The sequence below is a fragment of the Pisolithus orientalis genome, assembly GCF_024613125.1.
Source record: "Pisolithus orientalis strain OTSU chromosome Unknown F5J12scaffold_36, whole genome shotgun sequence".
NCBI classification, from domain to species: Eukaryota; Fungi; Basidiomycota; class Agaricomycetes; order Boletales; family Pisolithaceae; genus Pisolithus; species Pisolithus orientalis.
The window spans coordinates 248,636-269,243 of record NW_026260817.1 but is presented as its reverse complement, the minus strand read 5'-3'; the positions used below and the strand labels follow the sequence as shown (position 1 = coordinate 269,243).

The 20,608-nt window shown below is 47.0% G+C and overlaps 8 protein-coding genes across 8 annotated transcripts; 6 read left to right on the top strand and 2 right to left on the bottom strand.

Moving 5' to 3' along the window:
* Positions 1-390: 390 nt before the first annotated feature.
* On the top strand, positions 391-1,013 carry F5J12DRAFT_957791 (DNL zinc finger-domain-containing protein; the record flags this gene model as incomplete). Its single annotated transcript, XM_051749890.1, has 2 exons — positions 391-737; positions 797-1,013. 2 exons carry the CDS (start codon positions 391-393, stop codon positions 948-950), a joined length of 501 nt encoding a protein of 166 aa, XP_051596710.1. The 3' UTR covers positions 951-1,013.
* Positions 1,014-7,517: 6,504 nt separating this feature from the next.
* F5J12DRAFT_785383 (uncharacterized protein) lies at positions 7,518-8,172 on the bottom strand (the record flags this gene model as incomplete). The annotated part of the gene is made up of 4 exons (XM_051743234.1): positions 7,518-7,550; positions 7,742-7,801; positions 7,928-8,063; positions 8,099-8,172. The coding sequence occupies 4 exons, from the start codon at positions 8,170-8,172 to the stop codon at positions 7,518-7,520; spliced, it is 303 nt and encodes a 100-aa protein (XP_051596709.1).
* A 286-nt stretch (positions 8,173-8,458) lies between these two features.
* F5J12DRAFT_706716 (DNL zinc finger-domain-containing protein) lies at positions 8,459-8,719 on the top strand (the record flags this gene model as incomplete). Its single annotated transcript, XM_051740574.1, has 2 exons — positions 8,459-8,586; positions 8,644-8,719. Coding segments are annotated over 2 exons (204 nt in total), but the record flags the coding sequence as incomplete, so codon positions are not given.
* Positions 8,720-9,253: 534 nt separating this feature from the next.
* F5J12DRAFT_896122 (uncharacterized protein) lies at positions 9,254-9,893 on the bottom strand (the record flags this gene model as incomplete). Its single annotated transcript, XM_051747916.1, has 4 exons — positions 9,254-9,331; positions 9,389-9,467; positions 9,527-9,665; positions 9,692-9,893. 4 exons carry the CDS (start codon positions 9,891-9,893, stop codon positions 9,254-9,256), a joined length of 498 nt encoding a protein of 165 aa, XP_051596707.1.
* A 2,288-nt stretch (positions 9,894-12,181) lies between these two features.
* Positions 12,182-12,823, top strand: F5J12DRAFT_896121 (uncharacterized protein; the record flags this gene model as incomplete). Its single annotated transcript, XM_051747915.1, has 4 exons — positions 12,182-12,328; positions 12,387-12,538; positions 12,593-12,671; positions 12,728-12,823. 4 exons carry the CDS (start codon positions 12,182-12,184, stop codon positions 12,821-12,823), a joined length of 474 nt encoding a protein of 157 aa, XP_051596706.1.
* Positions 12,824-14,908: 2,085 nt separating this feature from the next.
* On the top strand, positions 14,909-16,614 carry F5J12DRAFT_785380 (uncharacterized protein; the record flags this gene model as incomplete). Its single annotated transcript, XM_051743233.1, has 9 exons — positions 14,909-14,947; positions 15,003-15,043; positions 15,087-15,219; positions 15,264-15,292; positions 15,655-15,736; positions 16,110-16,184; positions 16,226-16,260; positions 16,300-16,447; positions 16,474-16,614. 9 exons carry the CDS (start codon positions 14,909-14,911, stop codon positions 16,612-16,614), a joined length of 723 nt encoding a protein of 240 aa, XP_051596705.1.
* Positions 16,615-17,130: 516 nt separating this feature from the next.
* Positions 17,131-17,776, top strand: F5J12DRAFT_785379 (uncharacterized protein; the record flags this gene model as incomplete). The annotated part of the gene is made up of 5 exons (XM_051743232.1): positions 17,131-17,170; positions 17,224-17,230; positions 17,345-17,497; positions 17,557-17,632; positions 17,690-17,776. The coding sequence occupies 5 exons, from the start codon at positions 17,131-17,133 to the stop codon at positions 17,774-17,776; spliced, it is 363 nt and encodes a 120-aa protein (XP_051596704.1).
* A 2,111-nt stretch (positions 17,777-19,887) lies between these two features.
* Positions 19,888-20,550, top strand: F5J12DRAFT_785378 (uncharacterized protein; the record flags this gene model as incomplete). Its single annotated transcript, XM_051743231.1, has 3 exons — positions 19,888-19,962; positions 20,113-20,265; positions 20,317-20,550. The coding sequence occupies 3 exons, from the start codon at positions 19,888-19,890 to the stop codon at positions 20,548-20,550; spliced, it is 462 nt and encodes a 153-aa protein (XP_051596703.1).
* Positions 20,551-20,608: the final 58 nt, after the last annotated feature.

The following is a 20,608-nucleotide window of genomic DNA, read 5'->3' as shown; positions in this document are numbered from 1 at the left end:
CCTCCTCGTCCACATTGTTGTGACCCCAATCGTCCATCCCGTTGTCCATGTAACCGCTCATGCCATCGTCAGCGACGAAATCGTCCTCCTGCAATCTTCCCCGCACGATACTCTTGTACTGGTCTTCAGTAACCTTGTCGTATAATGCAACGTCCTCATCGACCTAGGTGATGCATCAATCGACCGACAGGCTCTTTCCTTCACACCGCCTACCTTCCAGTCCCTTTTCCCACCTTCTCATGCATGTTTGTACGCTGCAAACTTGTCTGTATTTCCCTTTGTTCAGCGTGATCGCTCTGCCATATTGCCAGTTACAGCCACAGATACACGCCACAAGCGCGTGTCCCGTTTCCTTTCAACCTCTGCCCCCAAAAACAACCTCAAACAACCATGTTGGCCTCAAGATGGCTCAAGAACGCTGTGCGACTGCATTCGCTGTACCGTGCAGCATCGGCCAGGGCAGTAGTATCTTCACAGTCAAGACTACGGCCTGCAGATAGCATTCGGGCAATTGCTTCCAAAGCAACACCAGAACAGCCTAACATAGACACCACGAAACTTTCCACAACCTCCTCACCGACCCAAAAACAGTCCGATGCCAACCCACCTGAACCACGGCTGCTCATTGCGTTTACCTGTACAGTGGAAAAATGTAACCATTGTTCTGCACACTCATTCACGAAGCGTGCCTATGCTAGTGGCATCGTGATCATCCAGTGTCCTAACTGTAAGAATCAGTGCAGTACTTCTCTCTGCTCTGAAGAGCGTATCCAATTAACATCAACAACGAGGCTAGGCATCTTATCGCTGATAATCTTGGTTGGTTCAAGGATACCATGGAAGCCGGGAAACTCAAGAACATCGAGGATATCCTGCGTACACATGGAGAGAACATTCGCAAGGTGAAACTGGACTCAATAGATGGTGATATCGAATTCATGGGCCACTAGCAGGTACATCGGTTTCCCAGAATTCCGTGACTTCTGACTGGTTTTCTTTCGCAGTGCCCAGAGACACTCACCCCAAACCATACATACGCTATAATATGTAATCTGCATTTAAAAACCATTCCTGCCAGATACGTGATGCATTATTCATACAACCTTGACTCCTTTACTCCCTTGCATCCATTGAATGCGCCAACTGGAGGGAAGGAGCTCATATGTCGGATGCTCGTGGCAAGAACCAGCGAGCCGCCCTCATCATCAGCGCTGAGAGCCTGCTGTGAGAAGGTTCTTTTCGTGTTGGAGGTCCTCTAGCATGCGAGCTGAGTCGTGTTGAGTCATGGGGGACCACCTTCGTCTGGTAGGCCAAGTGCTTAGAATGTTGGCCCAGGTATGGGTGGCCTGTAAATCTGCCATGTCCAATACTTGGGTGCATACATCAGAAAGTTGAAAACCTGCACCAGCATTTGCACAGTACGCTGTCAACAGATGGATGCCAATCGTGGTTATTATGCTTCGTCATGATTTGGAATTCCAGAATGGGGGAATGGCTGGGAGTGATTGTCTTCCATCGAGTCTGTAGTCTGCCTATTATGGGAGACTAGGTGGAGAGTGATCACAAAAAGGCAGGCACCGTGAAGAGGGACCACTAGTGGTTCGACACACACAGGAGTCAAAGTACAATCAAGTCATCACACAGCATTCTTTGGGCAGTACTGGTCACATATTGTTACATTTCGGACAGGAGTACATAATTGCCATCTGCACGTCATGCTGGGGGTACTACTGGGCGTACAAATTGGAAGTTGAACAGCTCGAAAGGATCGAAAGTAGGAGGGTCAGTTGGTTTGACGATCAGTTCATGGAGGAGAATCTGGAAATATGCTATGGATAAATGTCTCACATGTGGGAGAAGCGGTGGATCATACCTGACGCTTGGGCTTGGGCTCTTCGTGCTGCGGAGCAGTCCATGCAAGATTTCCATACCCAGGCTTCCTTTCGATGCTAGGGATTACTGTATCAGTATCTCACTCTCTCGTCAATACTAAGCACTAATAACTTACGTGTATATGTCATCATCCTCATCATCCTCTCTGTGGAGGACAACTCACTTCTCAGCAGGTTCATTTTCGAAGGCGAAGATGCGAGGATCAAGTAGACGAGGATCCTCTGGACCGGGAACACTGCAGGTGTTCTTGATTACTGGACTCATGTCCTCCTGGACCTTGATGAGATAGGTCTCCGGCTCATCTATGCCCAGCTCGACGATAAACTGGGTGAATCGAGATCAATCAACTCCTTGTAAATAATACCGGGATCAGATTTACCTTAGGAGGCAATACTCCATCGGGAAGGACTACAACTGGAACAGGAGGTGGGGGGTAAATGGGGTTTGTGAATCGGGAAAGACCAAGGTCTTCCTTGTATGCCACAGAGATGATCTGGTACATGCCAGGATGGAGCCTGTGCATCATGTTGAAAATAATAGTCGAGTACGTTGACTGGGGGAAGCACTGATAGTCAGTCGCCCTTTTATCCTCTGAGGACTGGGTACCCTCATGGTCTTCGGAAACCCTTGAATCCGACCCCATCAGGTCATGGGACTACTTTCATATTCGAACTACTCCATTAGAACAAGCTCTGATGGAATGTTCTGCAAGTACAGAAGAAGCAACACACCAAGGTGGAGTAATCGATAAGCCAGTCGTGCAGCACCACGCAGGAGGACTTGAGCGCCAACTTGCATTGGACATTGCGGAGGCCAGAGATGGGACGAAGCCACAAAATCTGTCTGAGATTGGGTGTAGCAAATCATCCAATGAAGTGTCGTCGGGGCGAGGGATGGGCCACCTTAGCTTGGGCAATGGGGATGACCAACCATGTTTATGCTGATTTCCATTGAGTGTATAACTTGCACAAGCACGGAAAACAAACATTATTCGTGCCGCCAACGTAAAAGTCTTCCCAGAGGCATCCCACGTGTGGGAGAAGCAGTGGACCATACCTGACGCTCAGGCTCAGGCTCTTCATGTAAGAAGTCCAACCCTCCTTTCGGAGCTAGGTATCATTGTATCAGTATCCGACTCTCTCATGAATGTCATGCACTGGTGGCTCATGTGTATGCATTCACAAACGGGAGTGGATTCCACCCCGTCAGGGCTATGGAATGTTCTGCACATACCGAGGAAGTATCTTCACAACATACCAAGATAGAGCAATCAATGGGAAGCCAGAAGTACGGCACCATGCATGAGGACTTGAGCGCCAACGTGTATTGCATATTGTGGAAGCCGAAGACAGAACGAAGGTGCAAAATCTGTCCTAGATCCGGTGTAAGTTGTAACCAAATCATGTTTCATGCCGTCACACAAGTTTGCAATGTGAAGGACATCCTATCCAAGAAATTACTACATGACTTGGCACGTGTCCTGGAGATCTTAAACTTACCTCTTGGGGATCGTATAGGCACCAGCGATTGATCTGCCACACCAGTGCCTTTCCCGTGGCATAGAATGGGTACGAAACTACTATATCGTACGAACCAAATGCCCATCTAGTCCCAGTGCGATGGTATCTACGATTGTACTAGGTTGGCATCTTTGAATGGAGGGAAACACGGAACTTCTGATCCTTGCATTTCAAAGGTCCTCGGAACTTTGCGATTGTAGACACCTGTACGTGTGCTGAGATGGAGATGTCAGCAAGTAAGAATTGAGAAATTCATCTACATACCATCGTATTCAGCATCATTCAGAAAGTCCATGGCGCTACCAAAAACAAGTCCAATGTCAAACATACTTTTAGATGACCTTGGTGCAAGGGCCAACTTCATCGCCAGAGCACAGGGTCACAGTGTCCCTAGTGACACGGTCGCTGCAGTGAGATGAGTTCGATGATTAACCTGGCATGCAAACCGTCGATATGACAGTAGTCCCGTGACTTTCCCAGTGTCGCCCTGATGTTCCAAGTTCAAACCGTCCTTATTTACTTGTAATGTTGGCAGTTCCCAAAGCTACATCACATATTGATCAATGATTTGCACTGCTTCACAGGTAAGCACACGGCCAAATGTCAAAAAAAATCACTCCAAGAGCTCTGTGACGTTGGAAAATATTGATGAAGATGGAATTGGTATCTGCGTATATGACCCAGAAAAACCATCAGGACTGGCTGACTCCATGGGGTCACCGATATAGTGATTTTGTAGGACCAGACTTTCTGCCAATTCACATGTGTGTGTAAGGATCTCTGGACCCTTGAAGGTTTTCAATGCAGTGAGAGGATGGGCATAGAGCCAGAAGTACTCAAGAGTCGAGACCCACATACTGTTTGCCATCAACTCTGCACGATACTCTTGTACTGGTGGAGTAGGGAGGGGAGGGATGCTTAGTCAAGCAGGAGAAGAGTACAGATCACTCAGCTCCTTGCTTGCGGGGCCACCTCCTGCTGTTCCACTGATCTTGTGGTATATGTAACGCAACGTCCTCATCAGTCTAGGAAACGCGTCAATCGATCGACAAGCTCGCTTGTCACCTCTGTGGGATCTCTCTGCTATCTCCAGTCGCCTCTTACTTGTGACTTGTGACTTGAGCGCATGTCCCATTTCCTTTCAACCTCTGCCCCCAAAACAACCCAAACAACCATGTTGGCCTCAAGGTGGCTCAAGAACGCTATGCAACCACATTCGCTGTACCGTGTGGAACTGGCCAAGGCATAATCTTGGTTAGTTCAATGGGCCTATTGAATGCAGGAAACTCGAGAACTCAACGAGAATGTCCTCCATGTATGTGGGGAGAGCATTTGCAAAGCAAAACTGGACTCGACAGATGGTGATATCAAATTTGTGGACCACTTGCAGGTACATCGGTGTCTTTAAATTCCGTGACGTCTGCCTCACTTTCTTATGCAGAGCCAGAGACACCCACTATATACAATACATACATTGATATATGATGTGACATTCATACTATCCTGACTTCCTCATTCCCTCGCATCCATCAAATGTGCCAACTGGAGGAAACTCATATGTTGGCTGCTCGTAACAAGAACCAGTGACCCACTTTAATCATCAGTGTTGAGAGCCCGCCTCGAGAACGTTTTTTTTGTGTTGGAGGTCAGATGGATTTTGCGCCCAGTAGACTGCTCTCTGATCTCTGTCCTACCGACAAATTGAGTTGCGTCGAGTTGTTGAGGACCACCTTTGTCTGGTTGACCAAGTGCTTAAGATGCCAAGTATGGGTAGTCCATAAGTGCAGTATGTCCAATGCTTGGGTACATCCAAGATGAAAACCTGCACCAGTATTTGCATAGCACGCTTTAAAAGATGGATGTCAATTGTGATTGTGAGATGGTCACATTCATAAAATTGGCAAAGCACGACGCTCATTCAGGCAACTGGCTATAGCTCATACACAACACCCATCGTCGCATTTCTCACCAGTACCAAATCCACTTTGTTCACTTCACTCTTTTGTAAGCTCAAATTTAAACAGATGGGCAGGGTCGAACTGAGGAGGGTCTGATAGATTACTGATGAGGGGCTCATGGAGAATCTGGAGATATGTCAGAATAATCATTCGAAGTGCTAGAGAGCTGACATCGGGTCATACCTGCAAGGGATTAGGGTTTTTTTGGCTCGAGCTGGGGAGCAGTCCGTGCCAAACCGCCTTCACCCTTCCTCTCAACACTAGGTATTGTTATATTTTTCAACCATCTCATCAGTCTCAAACACCAGAAACTTATGTATATGGTCTATGGGCCTCCCTGAAAGTGATAATCCACTCCTCAGTATGTCCATCTTCGAAGGAACTGACACAATTATCTAAGTTCCGGATGGTGTTCCCATTGAGCTCGATGGTGTAAGTGTTGACCCCCTCGTGTTTTATGATGGTAAACTAGACAATGCACAAAGAGTCAGTAAACTCCCCATGCATGATGCAAGGAATGAGAATAGCCATGGGGGGCATAGTTTTAGGAAGATGAAGGACAATCGGGTAGGGAGGAAGCACGCCATTGTCTTTGGCGTCACTAAGGAACTGTTGATGTTCCACAGAAGTAATGTAGTATTCGCTGGAACCATTTTGAGTCATCTTGTGGATTTGAAGAGTCGAATTCTTGGCTGAGGGATGGCCAGTGGACAACAGCTGGTCGCCTTTTAATCCTCTGCGAACTACGCACCTGCAAGGATCCCCAGAAGCCCATGGATTGCAGCAGGCAGGTCATGCAAAGTATTTTCGAATGTGAATGTCACTCAAATAGAGCAAACTGTGATGGAACGTTCTGTGAGTACCAGTGAAGCAGCTTCTCAATGTGGCACAATCGAATGACCAGAGCCTCCAGAGCCATGCCCCCAAGTTTCAATTGGATTCATCAATAATGAATATGAAAAGGACAAAGTTAGGGTGCCAGCTCGATCGGCTTGCATAATTATGCGATCTGGAGATTGGCCCAAGGATTAAAATCAGTCCTTCTAAGTTGAGATCCTACTCCATCGTGGATGGCGCATCAAAGACCAGTTTGGTACCCATAGTACATCGCGAGCGCAGCAAATGGACAGCAACCTTTTTGCAGAAGGTCTCTGGCATCTATGGGACATCTCACATGCCCTTCGCCGGATGAGTTCAACCATAAATATCTAAAACACGACCCAGCCTCCTGGGTACTGGATGAAGGTTTGGAAAACCGATTCGCTGCAAGGCAAGCATGTACTGTGCGAGCATGGGCCCACTATTTACCTGTCTAGCCACAATGCACACCGCAAATGTGCTAGGTTGAAGATTTCAGTAGAGCAACTGAACAAGCAGTCTCGGGGGAGGTGCAGGACCATTCATCTTCACATGTCCTCAGAAACATGCTCAGACTTGGGTAGGATGCACGAGGGCAATTAAATTAGGTGGGGATGTGTTGTGGAGCCATTCAAGTCTGCACAAGAAACTTGATTTCACTGGCACAAAGTCACATGAAAAGAACACTTGCCATCAACCCAGCCATATCCTTGGTAACAACCTGGACTTTCTGAATGATATCGACCATGATTTCTCCCACACTAATTCCCAAGTCTGCAGACTGTCGAGCAGTGATTTTGATGTGGAGATCAGTAGTCTGCCCTCCCTCGGCCCTGGGAATTTAGTCCTCAGCAAGATTGCCGAGGCTATATCTAGAAAAACGGGTCCACAAATTGAAGGGTCGTTCGAGAAAACGGTTGGAGCAGGATACAGTACAGACCATTAGGAAAATGAATTACTGAGTGGAGCACGATCAATTGACCAGCCGGGAACGTGGACCAGGCGGATGGCAATCCTGCATTGACGCTACAAGAGATCCGATCCTTGATAGCACTGCAGATCACGGAGCAGGTGGGGGACGATCAGGGACAAATCAGTCTGCTTGCTGATGAGTAGTGAGGAGGTAATCCACACTCCACATGTTAGCATGATTAATTACGATGATTAGCATGTGAACTTCGCGATCCTCTTCCAGACAAAAATCTCTTGAATTTTGACTTGACTCACTGACAGGAGCAAGTCGTCATTTAATACTTCTTGGTGCTTCTTCAGCATGCAAGTAGAGACGTTAACATACTGCTGGGATGGCAGGATCGCATACCTATATGTCAAACAATTCAGCTGCTTCAGAAGCACATTTGGCATATGGACCAGACAGAGATGTTGGGGTTAAATCAAGCATTTCTGCAAATTCAAGTGGAAGCTAAAAGGTGGTACCTATATCCGAGACAGACCCCACGATGGTGCTCCAGGACCCAATGATGCAAATTGGATGGTGCAGGAGTGACTCACAACTTGCCTCGGTCCACTGGTATGTCCTAATGGCAAGGAGGAGAAGCAGTACAGATGAATCTGCGAACAGTGTTGATCATGGTACTTCATCTTGCAGTATATCACCTGGAAGTCACCACCGGTTGCTAGGAAAATGGGGAAGCTATCGAACAAACATGTAAGCCTTGGGGAATAACAGAAACTTACGTTGCACACCGCCAACAGCAAGACATGTCGACACCCATGGCCACAAGATTTATCTTTCACTTTGTCAACGAGATAGGTGGGAGTGGAGCCTTGGATGTTACCTTTGACTTCGTGACTGGATGAATCCCCACTATGCCTCGATCAATAATTATGTGTAATTGGCACACTTACATGTGTGATCTTTTCGTCTTCCTTGTCCTTGCCCACATGGTCGTGAACCCAATCATCCATCCCATCGTCCACATGACCACTCATGCCATCGTTGGCGATGAAGTCATCTTAGTTGCAGTCTTCCCCAAACAATTCTCTTGCACTGGTCTTCGGTAACCTCGTCATAAAATGCGATGTCCTCATCAACATGGGGGATGCGTCAATCGATCAACAAGCAACCTCGTTCATGTCGCCCACCTTCCAGTCCCTTTTCCAGTCAAATGATTCCAAGGCAAGACCAGAACAACCTAACACAGATGCCATGAAACTCTCCACCACCTCCTCCTTGTGACTTCAAAACAGTCCAATGTCGACCTACCTGAACCACAGCTGCTCACTACCTTTACTTGTATGGTGGAGAGGTGTAACCATCATTCTGCACATTTGTTCACCAAGCGTGCCTATGCTAGTGGCATCATGATCATCCAGTGTCCTAATTGTAAGAATCGGTGTGGTACTTCTCTCTGCTCCGAAGAGCGTGTCAAACTAACATCAGCGATGGCTAGGCATCTCATCGTTGATGATCTTGGTTGGTTCAAGGATACCATGGAAGATGGGAGACTCAAAAACATCAATGTCCTCCATACACCCAATACACGCAATACATATACCAGTAATATGTAATCTGCGTTATATGTAACTGCTCCCGCCAGATACGCGATATGTCATTTGTACAACTTTGACTTCCTCACCCCGTCCTCATGACAAAAACCAGTGACCCACCCTGATCATCAGGGTTGAGAGCCCGCCTTGAGAAAGTTTTTTCCATGTTGGAGGTAAGATGAAATTCGTCCCCATCAATCAGTTCTCTAACTTCTATTCTACCAGGCGAGCCAAGTTGCCTTGAGTCGTTGGGGACCACCTTTGTCTGGTTTGCTAAGTGCTTATGATGCCAAGTACGAGTAGCCTATAAATGTGGTATATCCAATGCCTCGGTACATCAAAGATGAAAACCCTCGCACAGTATGCTTTCCCAAGATGGATGTCAGTTGTGATTGTGAGATGTCATGTTCATAAAGTCGGCAAAGCACGATGCACATTCAGACAACTGACTATTGCTCATACACAACACCTATGGTTACATTTCGTACCAGTACCAATCCACCTTTGTTCACTTCACACTTCTACGAGATCAAATTTGAATAGCTGGTCAGGGGAATGAGGAGGGTCTCCGTGGAGGGGCTGAAGGAAAATCTATGCAAATGTCACAACAATTGTCCAAAATGCGAGAGGGGTGTCATCAAGTCATACCTGCAGATAATGATCCACCTTCTGTATGGGCAGCAAGGGAGTAGTCCATGCTTTGGGACTATCAGCCTTCCTCTCGATGCTAGGTATTGTCATATCATCATCTGACCATCTCATCGGTCTCAAACACCAGAAACTTACGTATATGCTCTCTCGCTTTCCCTGAAAATGATAACCCACTCCTCAGTACATCCATCTTCGAAGGAAAAGACGTGGTCATCTAGTTCCTGGATGGTGTTCTCATTGACCTTCATGGTGTAGGTGTTGTCCCCATTGGCTTCTGTGACAGTAAACTAGGCAACATACTAAGGTTGGTCAACTCATGCATGGTATGAGGGATGAGAACAACTTTTGGAGGGTTAACATCATCCCCAGATAGAAGAATGGCAATTGGATAGGCAGGAAGGACGCCATTGGCCTGGACATCACGAACATATTTCCCGTATTGCACAGAAGTAATGTGGTAATCGCTGGAACCATTTCGAGCATCAGTGAGGGGGTGAGGCATCTTACGGATAAGAGTCAAATTCTTTGACTGGGGGAGGACCGATACTGGCCACCTTTTTATCCTTCAGGATATCTGCAATGATCCTCGGAAGCCCACGTGGGCAGGTGATGGAGTTGTTAATGTTCAAATAGGGCAATCCCTGGCAGAATGTTCTGTGCATACCAGTGAAGCACGATTGATGAGGCACACATTTGAGGCCCAATCAGGTTCATCGGTTATGAAAAGGATAAAGTTAGGGCGCCAACTTGTATTGCATAATTGCGGGATCCGGAGATTGGACGAATGTTGGGATGGAATCCTACTGGGCACATTTACGGTTGAACTCACCTGTAGGACATGTGAAATGTCTCTATGATGGATGCCAGAAATTAGCAGAAAGTCACCACCCATTTGCTATGTGCTAGGTGCAAGATTTCAGTGGAGCAACTAAACAGGCAGTCTCTGGGTGTCCAACGATAAGTGTCTAAAACACATTCCAGGGCACTAAGTGATGGCGTGGAGCACGATGAAAATAACCCCTAAAATTTCGGCTTCATGGATGCAGCAGCAAGTCTAACCACCTGTTATCATATGGAGATATCCCAGAAGAAATGTTGAACAACCCCTTGCACCACCTGTACTGATAGCTCAAGTTGTCAAATTCGTGATTTCAGATGTAAGCCGCAAGCCACCAGTGCAACTCCCAGGAATGAGGGCAGCCTCGTTGCAAGGCAGATGGCGAGATAATCATGACAGTGAAATCATCTCTGCTCATGATAAACGCTGAATGGAAAGTGTTGATAGATGAATACAAACATCAGGGACTCACAGCAACCTCCACGACACTAGGATTCATCACTGATGTTTGATATCTGGAGGGCTACTTGTATGCACAGAGTTCGTCTTCATTTGGAAGGTGGTGACTTGGCGTCTATAAGATGTACTCCCAGATGGTGTGTCTAGTAATCTTACATGTCTACAACACGTTCCAGGGTGCCAGTTGGATATTTGAGTAGTTGCCCTCCCACTCCGGTCAACTCGAGGGAGAACATGCATCATGCAGGATTGAATTATGCCCACTTCAGAACTTCGACCATGCCTCGTGTTTGCACAATTGCAATCCGAGTTGGTGCCGTAACTTTCTTCTTTTCATATTGTAGATTTGTGTGATTTGCAGAGCCCGAGACGTGGCGACTGAATTTCCAACACAACAATTAATCAGACGCTCGTAGGCCGTTCCATGCACTTGACCTGAGGGGAGCTTTCGTCTCCGGATCTTCACTACGTTCGACCAGTGGAGTACACCCACCTAGGTGAACCCCACACATGCAGGTAGTCCCCAAGATACCGGCCTTCGGTGAAGACGTTAAACATACAGTTTCATTGTTGAGTAATTGATTCTGTATGCAGCAGTCGATGGACAGGCTTGTACTGGACCACATATGGTAACCTCGATCTTGCTGTTTACACCCATTTGTCAATACTTTATATTCAGCATCTTCACTAGCACCATGCTCAATATCCTGATCATCTCGCCATCCGCTGTGCAATGAGACTACCACTACCCTCGTTCCTTGGAGTTGCAATGGTGACCTACCACTCTAGTCTGAAATGGCAAATATGACAGCCTGGACTACACCTTCCTGGTTGGAGACACCAGCATACGTCAACCTGCATGTGGCTGCACTGCAGCGATGCCTGGCCCAGCTCAACCGATGGATCCATGTCACCTTGGTCCACACACACTTATCTCTGCGTTCTCACAAATGGCTCAGAGGCTGCAAACGCGACTGCTTTGGTATGTTCCCGTGCATTTGGCATGGTTTGGACCCCCAAATCTCATATGAGCAGAATTCGGTCAACTCCAGTACCTACTGTTGATAGATCTGAACAGAGTAAATTACTGATAAATGTGCTGAGCATGTGTCTAGTAGGATTCCAACTCAGAAGAATTGATTTTAATCCTTGGTCTAATCTCCGGGTTCCACAATTATGCAATCCGAGTTGGTGCCCTAACTTTGTCCTTTTCATAATACTGATGCAATCCAATTGGAACTTGGGGTGTAGATGTGGAAAGCTCTGGTCACTCAATCATTCTACACTTGGAAGCTGCTTCACTGGTACTCACAGAACATTCCATCAGAGCTCGCTCTTTCTGAGTTATATCGTCATATGAAAATACTTGCATGACCTGCCCATGCGAGCTTCCGAGGATCCTCACAGGTATGTAGTTCCCGGAGGATAAAAAGGCAACCAGTTGTCGGTCCTCCCTCAGTCAAAAAGTTCGACTCTTATCCACAACGTACAAGATGTCTTGCACTCCCACTCAAAACAGTTCCAGCAAGTACCACATTGCTTCTGTGGAATATAAGCAATACCTTCATGATGACCAGGCTGGCGGCGTGCTCCCTCCCTACCCAATTGTCATCTTTTATGAAGATATGCTGCCTCCCAAAGTTACTCTCATTCCTCTGCTGTGCACAATAAGTTGACTGACCTTTGCATGTTGCCTAGTTTACCGTCACAAAGGGTGATGAGGTCAACACCTACACCATCAAGGTCAATAGGAACATGGTCCATGATTTAGATGACCGCATTGTTTCCTTCAACGATGACATTACTACGGAGTGGGTTATCACGTTCAGGCGACACGAGAGAGCATATACGTAAGTTTGCAGTGTTTGAGACCAATGAGATGGTTGGCTGATGGTTATACCTAGCATCGAGAGGAGGGCTGAGAGCAGTTTGGCATGGACTGCTCCCACGTGTGGACCGGAACAACCTACTAATCCCTTGCAGGTACGACCGGTGGCAGTTCTCTCGCATTTTGGATGATCATCTTGACATGTCTCCAGATTCTCCTTGAGCCTCTCACCTATCTGCCCACCGAGCAATATCCTCCTCTATTAATCCCTACCCAGCTGTTCAAATTTGAGCTTGTACAAGCATGAAGCAAACAAGGTGGATTTGGTACTGATGCAAAATGTAACAATAGGTGTCGTATTGAGCTGTAGTTGGTTGTCTGAGTGTCCATTGTATTTTCCTAAGTTCTTCTGGGCCATCCATCCTAGTCTGAGCCAATCATTCTCTGCTCTCAGACCTGCGGTACCTGGTGTTTTGTGGTTACATTTGTCTTGCTGCGGGAACGAGAAGGGTGATTTGATCAAAGAAGTGAATGTGAGCGAGGTGACTGGACATCTATAACAAGCTACACCTTCATCTGAGTACCCATGCATGTCCTCACAAAGTTCGCACCACTGTCCCAGGCTTTTGATCACCATGATGATTCAAAGTTTACATGTGATGAATCACTCAAAGGAGCACAGAAGCCGGCTTCAACCACAGACCCACATGAGCCCTGAATAGTACATCGACAATCGAGAAGAATGGTTCGATGGTGATCATGGATCTTCAATCCCCCAGCTCTGCATATTTCGAAAAAATCATGAGTATGGGAAACCTTCGAGCTGATGAGATCGATATTCCTGGCAAGAACGTTTGCAAGCACAGACCACCTGAAGTTCACACATAACGACCACACACGCTGGGGACAAAGACTGGTCCAACAGTACTGCTACCTGGCCTACTGATCTTCGGGCCTACCCATGCCATCTCGACCAAACTACAAGTCACTCGAATTATCAACCAATTCTATCGGTCTCCCACTTCCTTGGATATTCTTCCAGTCATATGAAAGCTCTCTCATGCTTCGAACATTCTGGCATGAGAGAAATGTTGATCACCCAGGCAAATAGATACGTAACTTTGTGATTTCTTGTCGCGAGGAATAAGAACCTCAATTCTCACTTTTCTCCTCACTGGGTCACGGACGCGATTTCCTTCCAACCACACTAATGACGGTCTTGACTAAAGGGCCTGTCTGTCGCCTCTCGTCGAAGTGTAATTCCCACAGTGGAGTGAGGTTCGTTGACCTCCGCAGCCGAGATTGATGTATCATACACCCACATGCCTGCCTCCATCGGGCCCCTAACAGACTTGCAGCTTCCCACTCACTTAAACTCCTTCGTTGTGCATGATACTTTCTGCATGCTCCCATGGCATAACGGACCCTTCCAATTTCTCCCTATTGCTAGCGTGGTACAAGTTCGCACTCGAGTAACCTCTCTACTATCCATCGCCTTGTCCTTGCCCCTGGCTTCCCTCGCCATCCTCTCGACCTTCTCTGCCAATGGTTTGAACTGCAATTTGGGCACCTCCAAAGCACTCTTGACTTTGGCCGCGCATTCATCGCAAGTCGTAAAGCTTATGCAGCAGCACTTCCTTTCGATCTCTACTCCAAACACAACCCAAATGTACCGTCGATGATGCTGGCCTCTAGATGGCTCAAGAACACTGCAGTGCAGTGTTGGCCAGGGCATCAGTGGTTGTGCAGCCAACATTATGACTCACAGATATTCGGTCAACCTCCGCTGTTTACCAGGCGCCTAATGCAGACCCCACGAAACTCTGCCCTACCTCATCACTGACTTCAAAACAGTCCGATGTTGACCCACTTGAACTGCAGTTGTCCATCGTGTAGAATCACCTAATTATCGTTCTGCACACTTCCCACCCTAGTGACATCATGATCATCCACTGTCTCAAGTGTAAGAATTGGTGTGGCACTTCTTTCTTCTCTGAAAGCCAGGGTGTATCGAACTAACATCTACGATGGCTAGGCATCCTATCGCTCATGGTTTTGTTTGGTCGGAAGGATACCATCGAAAACGGGAAACTCAAGAACATCGAAGATATCCTCTGTACACATGGGGAAAGTGTTTGAGAGTGAATCTGAACCCAATAAATGGTGATATTGGATTTGTGGACCAGTAACAGGTATGTCGATGTCGCTGGATTCCATGACTTCCTCCTCACATTCTTGTGTAATGCCAGGGATATCCACCACATACAACCCATATGCTTATAACGCGTAACCTGCGCTTTAACAACTGCTCCTGCCAGACATCCGATGTGTCATTCACATAACCTTGATTCCCCCTTTGGCGCATTGAACACACCAGCTGGAGGAAGCTCTTATGTTGGGTGCTCGTGATGCACCCCCAATCATCAGTGTTGTAAGCTCGCCTATGTTGGAGTTAAAATGATATTCTGTAATGTAATTTTGGAAAGGACAAAATTAGGGCACCAATTCAGATTGCTTCTACGGTAAGGTGAGTTCAACCATAAATGTTTAGAACACGCTTCAGCCTTCAGGGCATTGGGAAAAGGTTTACAGAACCCACCACAGGGAGGACTAGCAGTATTCTGCGCCACATCATACGAGGAAAAGGCCGGCCACATAGCTCGAGACGATTGTGCTAGTTTGAAGATTCCAGCGAAGCAATTAGTGCAGACTGTCGATTTTCGCACGTCATTGACAACACCCCTCAGACTTGGGTGCAATACATGGGAGCAATTATGTAAGTCAGGTAAAGGAAGTTGTGAGTCAGCAGGCGAGTCAGTCCAGCACTCGATACCCGATTTCATTGGCATGGAAAACTCAAAACCCATAAAAAGAACGTTCGCTGTCAAGTCAGCCATATCCCTGTCAGCACTCTGAAATTTCCGATTCGAATGATGTCAAACATGATTGTTCTCGTACATACATCCCCAAGTCTGCATGTGCTTCCAAGGACATCTGGCAATGTTTTCAATGTGGAGATCAGTGGTCTGTCATTCCTCAGCTCTGGAGAATCCTGCTCAGCGCCAGTTCTTCCACTTGGATCCATTAACCTGATCATAGGTACCATGATTGACCTGTTACTGGTACGAAATTTGGCAGTCTCGTGCCCACACCATCTCTCGGGCATGAGAAACAGGCAGAAACCTATGGTATTAGCATCTATAAGATGTACTCCCAGAGGGTGAGTTTAGCCTTACATGTCTGCACCACGTTTCAGGGTACCAGGTGGATATTTAAATAGTTGTCCCCCTGTCCGGCTCGTGGGAGAACGTGCGTCCTGTAGGATTGGATTATGCCCCCTTCAGATCTTCAACCGTGTCTCGTGTTTGCACATTTGCAATCCGAATTGGCGCTGTAACTTTCTTCTTTTCATATTGTAGATTTGTGCGATTCGCAGAGCCCAGAATGTGGCAACCGAATTTCCAACACGAACAATTAGACGCTCGTAGGCAGTTCCATCCAGTTGACACAAAGAAAAATTTCGTCTCTAGATCTTTGCTACATCTGATGTGGAATACACACCTTTCAAATGAAGATGAACCCTGCGCACCCAGGTAGTCCCCCAGATAGCAGACTTCGGTGAAGATGTTAAACATAGGGTGACAAATCCTAACGTCCTCGAGATTAGTGTAAGTGACCTTTGTCATTGAGTTTTTGATTCCGCATGTAGCAGGCCATGGACAGGCTTGTGCTGAACTACATACAGTAACCTCGAACCTGCTGTTTACACCCATTTATCGATAGTTTACATTCAGCATCTTCGCTAGCACGACGACTTCACTATCTCGATCATCTTGCTATCTACTGCACAATGAGGCTACCTGTGTTCCTTGGAGTTGCAATGGTGACCTGCCGCTCTAGTCTGAAATGGCAAATCTGGCAGCTTGGACAGGTTTGATATGGACTACATTTTCTTAGTTAGAGACACCAGCATATGTCAACCTGCATGTGCCTGCACCGCAGCAATGCTTGGCCCATTTCAACCGATGGATTCATGTCACCTACTTAGGCCCACACATCCTTATCTCTGCATTCTCACAGATGGCTCAGAGGCTGTAACACGACTGCTGTGGTACGTTCCCGTGCATTTGGCATGCATGGGACCACCAAATCTCATATGAGCAGAATTCGGTCAACTCCAGTACCTACTGTTGATAGATCTGAACAGAGCAAATTACTGATAAATGTGCAGAGCATGCGTCTAGTAGGATTTGAACCTGGAAGGATTGATTTTAATCCTTGGTCTAATCTCCAGGGTTCCGCAATTATGCAATCCGAGTTGGCACCCTAACTTTGTCCTTTTCATAATACTGATGCAATCCAATTGGGACTTGGGGTGTAGACATGGAAAGCTCTGGTCACTCGATCGTTCTATACTTGGAAGCTGCTTCACTGGTACTCACAGAACATTCCATCAGAGCTTGCTCTTTCTGAGTTATATTGTCATATGAAAATACTTGCATGACCTGCCCATGCGAGCTTCCGAGGAGCCTCACAGGTATGTAGTTCCTGGAGGATAAAAAGGCAACCAGTTGTCGGTCCTCCATCAGTCAAAAAGTTCAACTCTTATCCACGATGTACAAGATGTCTTCCACTCCCACTCAAAACAGTTCCAGTGAGTACCACATTGCTTCTGTGGAATATAAGCAATACCTTCGTGACGACCAGGCTGGTGGTGTGCTCCCTCCCTACCCAATTGTCATCTTTTATGAAGATATTCTGCCTCCCAAAGTTACTCTCATTCCTCTGCTATGCACAATGAGTTGACTGACCTTTGCATGTTGTCTAGTTTACCTGTCACAAAAGGCAACGAGGTCAACACCTACACCATCAAGGTCAATAGGAACATGGTCCATGATTTAGATGACCGCGTCGTTGCTTTCAATGATGACAGTACTACGGAGTGGGTTATTACTTTCAGGCGACACGAGAGAGCATATACGTAAGTCTCTGGTGTTTGCGACCAATGGGATGGTTGGATAATGATATGTCAATACCTAGCATCGAGAGGAAGGATGAGAGCTGTTTGGCATGGACTGCTCCAAACCTCGGCCCAGAAAAACCTCATCCCCTGCAGGTATGACCTGATGGGAGCTCTCCAACACCAAGAGCAGTCATGCTCACATGTTCCCAGATTCTCCTTCAGCCTCTCAGCATCGTTGGTCCACCATCATACCCTATACCTGCTAAGATCAACCCTGTGCAGTTGATTCAAATTTGACCTAGCACAAGAGTGAAGTGAACTAGTTGGATATTGTACTCATGTGTCACGAAGTGTAACAATTGATGTTGTGTATGGGTTTCGTGAGAAAATATAAATTTCCCAAGAGATGGCTGCCAGTGGATAAAATAATGAGTTATGTAATCAGCGGATATGGTGACCAGAGATATGATCGATGATGGGGCAGGTGGCAATCCTGAGCTGATGCTACAGGAGATCCAATTTCTCGTATAGCCTGCAGACGCTGCAAACAGGGGAGCAGAAGAACATGTTAGTCTAGCCCTCTGCTCACTAGTCTGTGGACTAGCCCGATGAGCCACTTGCAAGATTCTAGGGTTCTACATGCAGATATCTTATACTATATGTACCTCATTCCAACCCTATCTTCTGACAGCATTGGATCACTGGAACTCACCACTGTGGGGTGAGTACACTCAGAACGGCTCACAATGACGACAGAACGTGGACAGGCGTGTGGGGATTAGACAATCAAGCATATATGCTGATACAAGATGCTCAACAGAGCAAGTGAGAGGAAAGAGAGAAAAGAAGAGACGACCTGTGCATACATGCAGCACCAGTATATATACCCCTGGGGTCCAAACAGTACAACACAGCAGGAGGGATCTGCATGCCCAGACAAGGGCACGACCGAGGGAATAGGAGATGTGACGACATGAAGCAATAGCATGAATGGTGCATATGGTGTGTGAGTGGCAAGCGGTAAGTGGTAAGGTAAGCGAATGCTTACAATCACCTAGTGTACTCTTGCATTCCATAGGCAGATACTCCCATCCTCAGTCCCTGCAATAATCTCCCTGGCATACGGTGAAAACGCAACGGAATGAACCGATCCAGCATTCCCCTTCAGAGCTGTGCCCACCCGAACACCTGTGTGAACATCCCACAGAAAAACATTGGTGTCTACAGAGCCTGATACTGCCCACATTCCATCCGGCGAGAATGCAACTGAATTCGCTGCCCCACTGTGTCCTATCAGAGGATGACCAACTGCTATGCCAGCGCGTGCATCCCATAAGCAGAGAGTATTGTCCTTGGAACCTGACACAACCATGTGGCCGTCCGGTGAAAAAGCGACTGTGTAAACCATGCCAGTGTGGCCTTCTAGGGCATCTTCCAGCTGTGCTCTGGTCTCTGTGTCCCACAGACATACGGTTTTGTCATGAGAGCCAGACACAATCCTGGTGCCATCTCCTGACACTGCAACTGACTTGATGTTACTGGATTTCCATCCCTGGGGTATGAGGAGGGGATCAGGTATGTCGATGAAACAAATATGGGGACCTTTGTAATGCAATTCTGATGGTCTTGTAATGTAGTACCCATGGAGTAGACATGATTCAGATAGCTAGATCAATCTCTGAAATTGTTTTGATGGAGTGAACATGGGGAGGGGGGGTAATATATGTTTCATGGATATTCTGACACCTAGGAATGCTGCTACCATTGTCATCATCCATTGTGACTTTCAGGCCCTCCAGGACAACCATTCCTGACAAGCTTTCATGCTTCCTAAACATTACAGAATTAGCACCCCCAGGATAAGAGGAGGGGAGTGACACATAGGGTCCTGTCTGGTGTGATCCAAATGGTCCTGCTATGTCATTCAAGTGGCACAGACATGGTATGGACAGCTGGATTGATCTGGAATTGTTTTGATGGAGTGAAGCTGAAGAGGGGGGTTCACCTTGGGGCCAGGTATCATCCCAAGATGCCAAACATGTTGCTACCTGATCAGACTACACTAGGCAACACTGGGATTCAGTTCCACAGGAATGGGAACCACAATCTATATCAACAAAGGTCTGGTTCAGAGTCCAACTCTGAATGGCATCTTCCAAAGATGTTGGCTCTGGTTTTCCCTCTGAACCTCTCAGCCAAGTTGCATCCAACTGGATCCAAAGCTGACAGGTAAACAGAACGAAAAGTTTCCCAACCACTGGCCCCAGACTGGACAGTTGGGCTGACCACTTCCAGTCCTGCATGATCAACCAAGGCTGCAGTTGGATGGTCCTTGACAATTTGGCCCATGTCAGTCTGCTGCTAATGGGAAATTGTTTGCAAACACCAGCAAACATCGAGCCAGCACCATGGCCTCTGTCCAAATTGACTGTGACAGCCTGTCACTCATTTTGGAGCAGATGGAACATCATTTGCAGCCTCTGGTAGGTCAATGGACTTTCATGTAATCCAAATAAATTACATTGGATATTCTATCAGTGTGCCCACCTGACCACCCCTGCTGAGACCATGCTGCACCACTTGAAATGGTGTTCATACCATGGAAACCTCTTCCCCTGCTCTCAGGTTGATAGGTACAGGTCCATACAATATGGGGAATGACAGACAACACAGATGAACACCAGGCAACATCAACCCCTTACCAAAGCCCCTATCCAGACCATGTCCAAATGCTGGGAGACCCTGGGACCTGGTTCAAGCACATTGATCATCATTCCCAGATTCCTGTATGTCTATATTACTGCATGTATTACAATGAAATAGAGAATCTACATCAGATAGTATACCAGTATGCCCACTGGATCACCCTGCCTCAGGAGCATGCTGGCCCACTTGGAATGGTGTTCATCCATACAGGCCCACTTGCTATGGGTCTTGTAGTACCATGTCCTGGTCCGTCCACCATGACAAACACTGATGAACATGGGCAAACATTTGTGAACATCAGTCCAGCATGGATGGCCCTGAGTAAACATACTGGAGCACTTGTTTACTTGTTTGGAATGCATTAATCAGCTTTTCCAGACTCCCCTAGGTCGAATTGCATGTCTGGTAATACAAATAAAATAC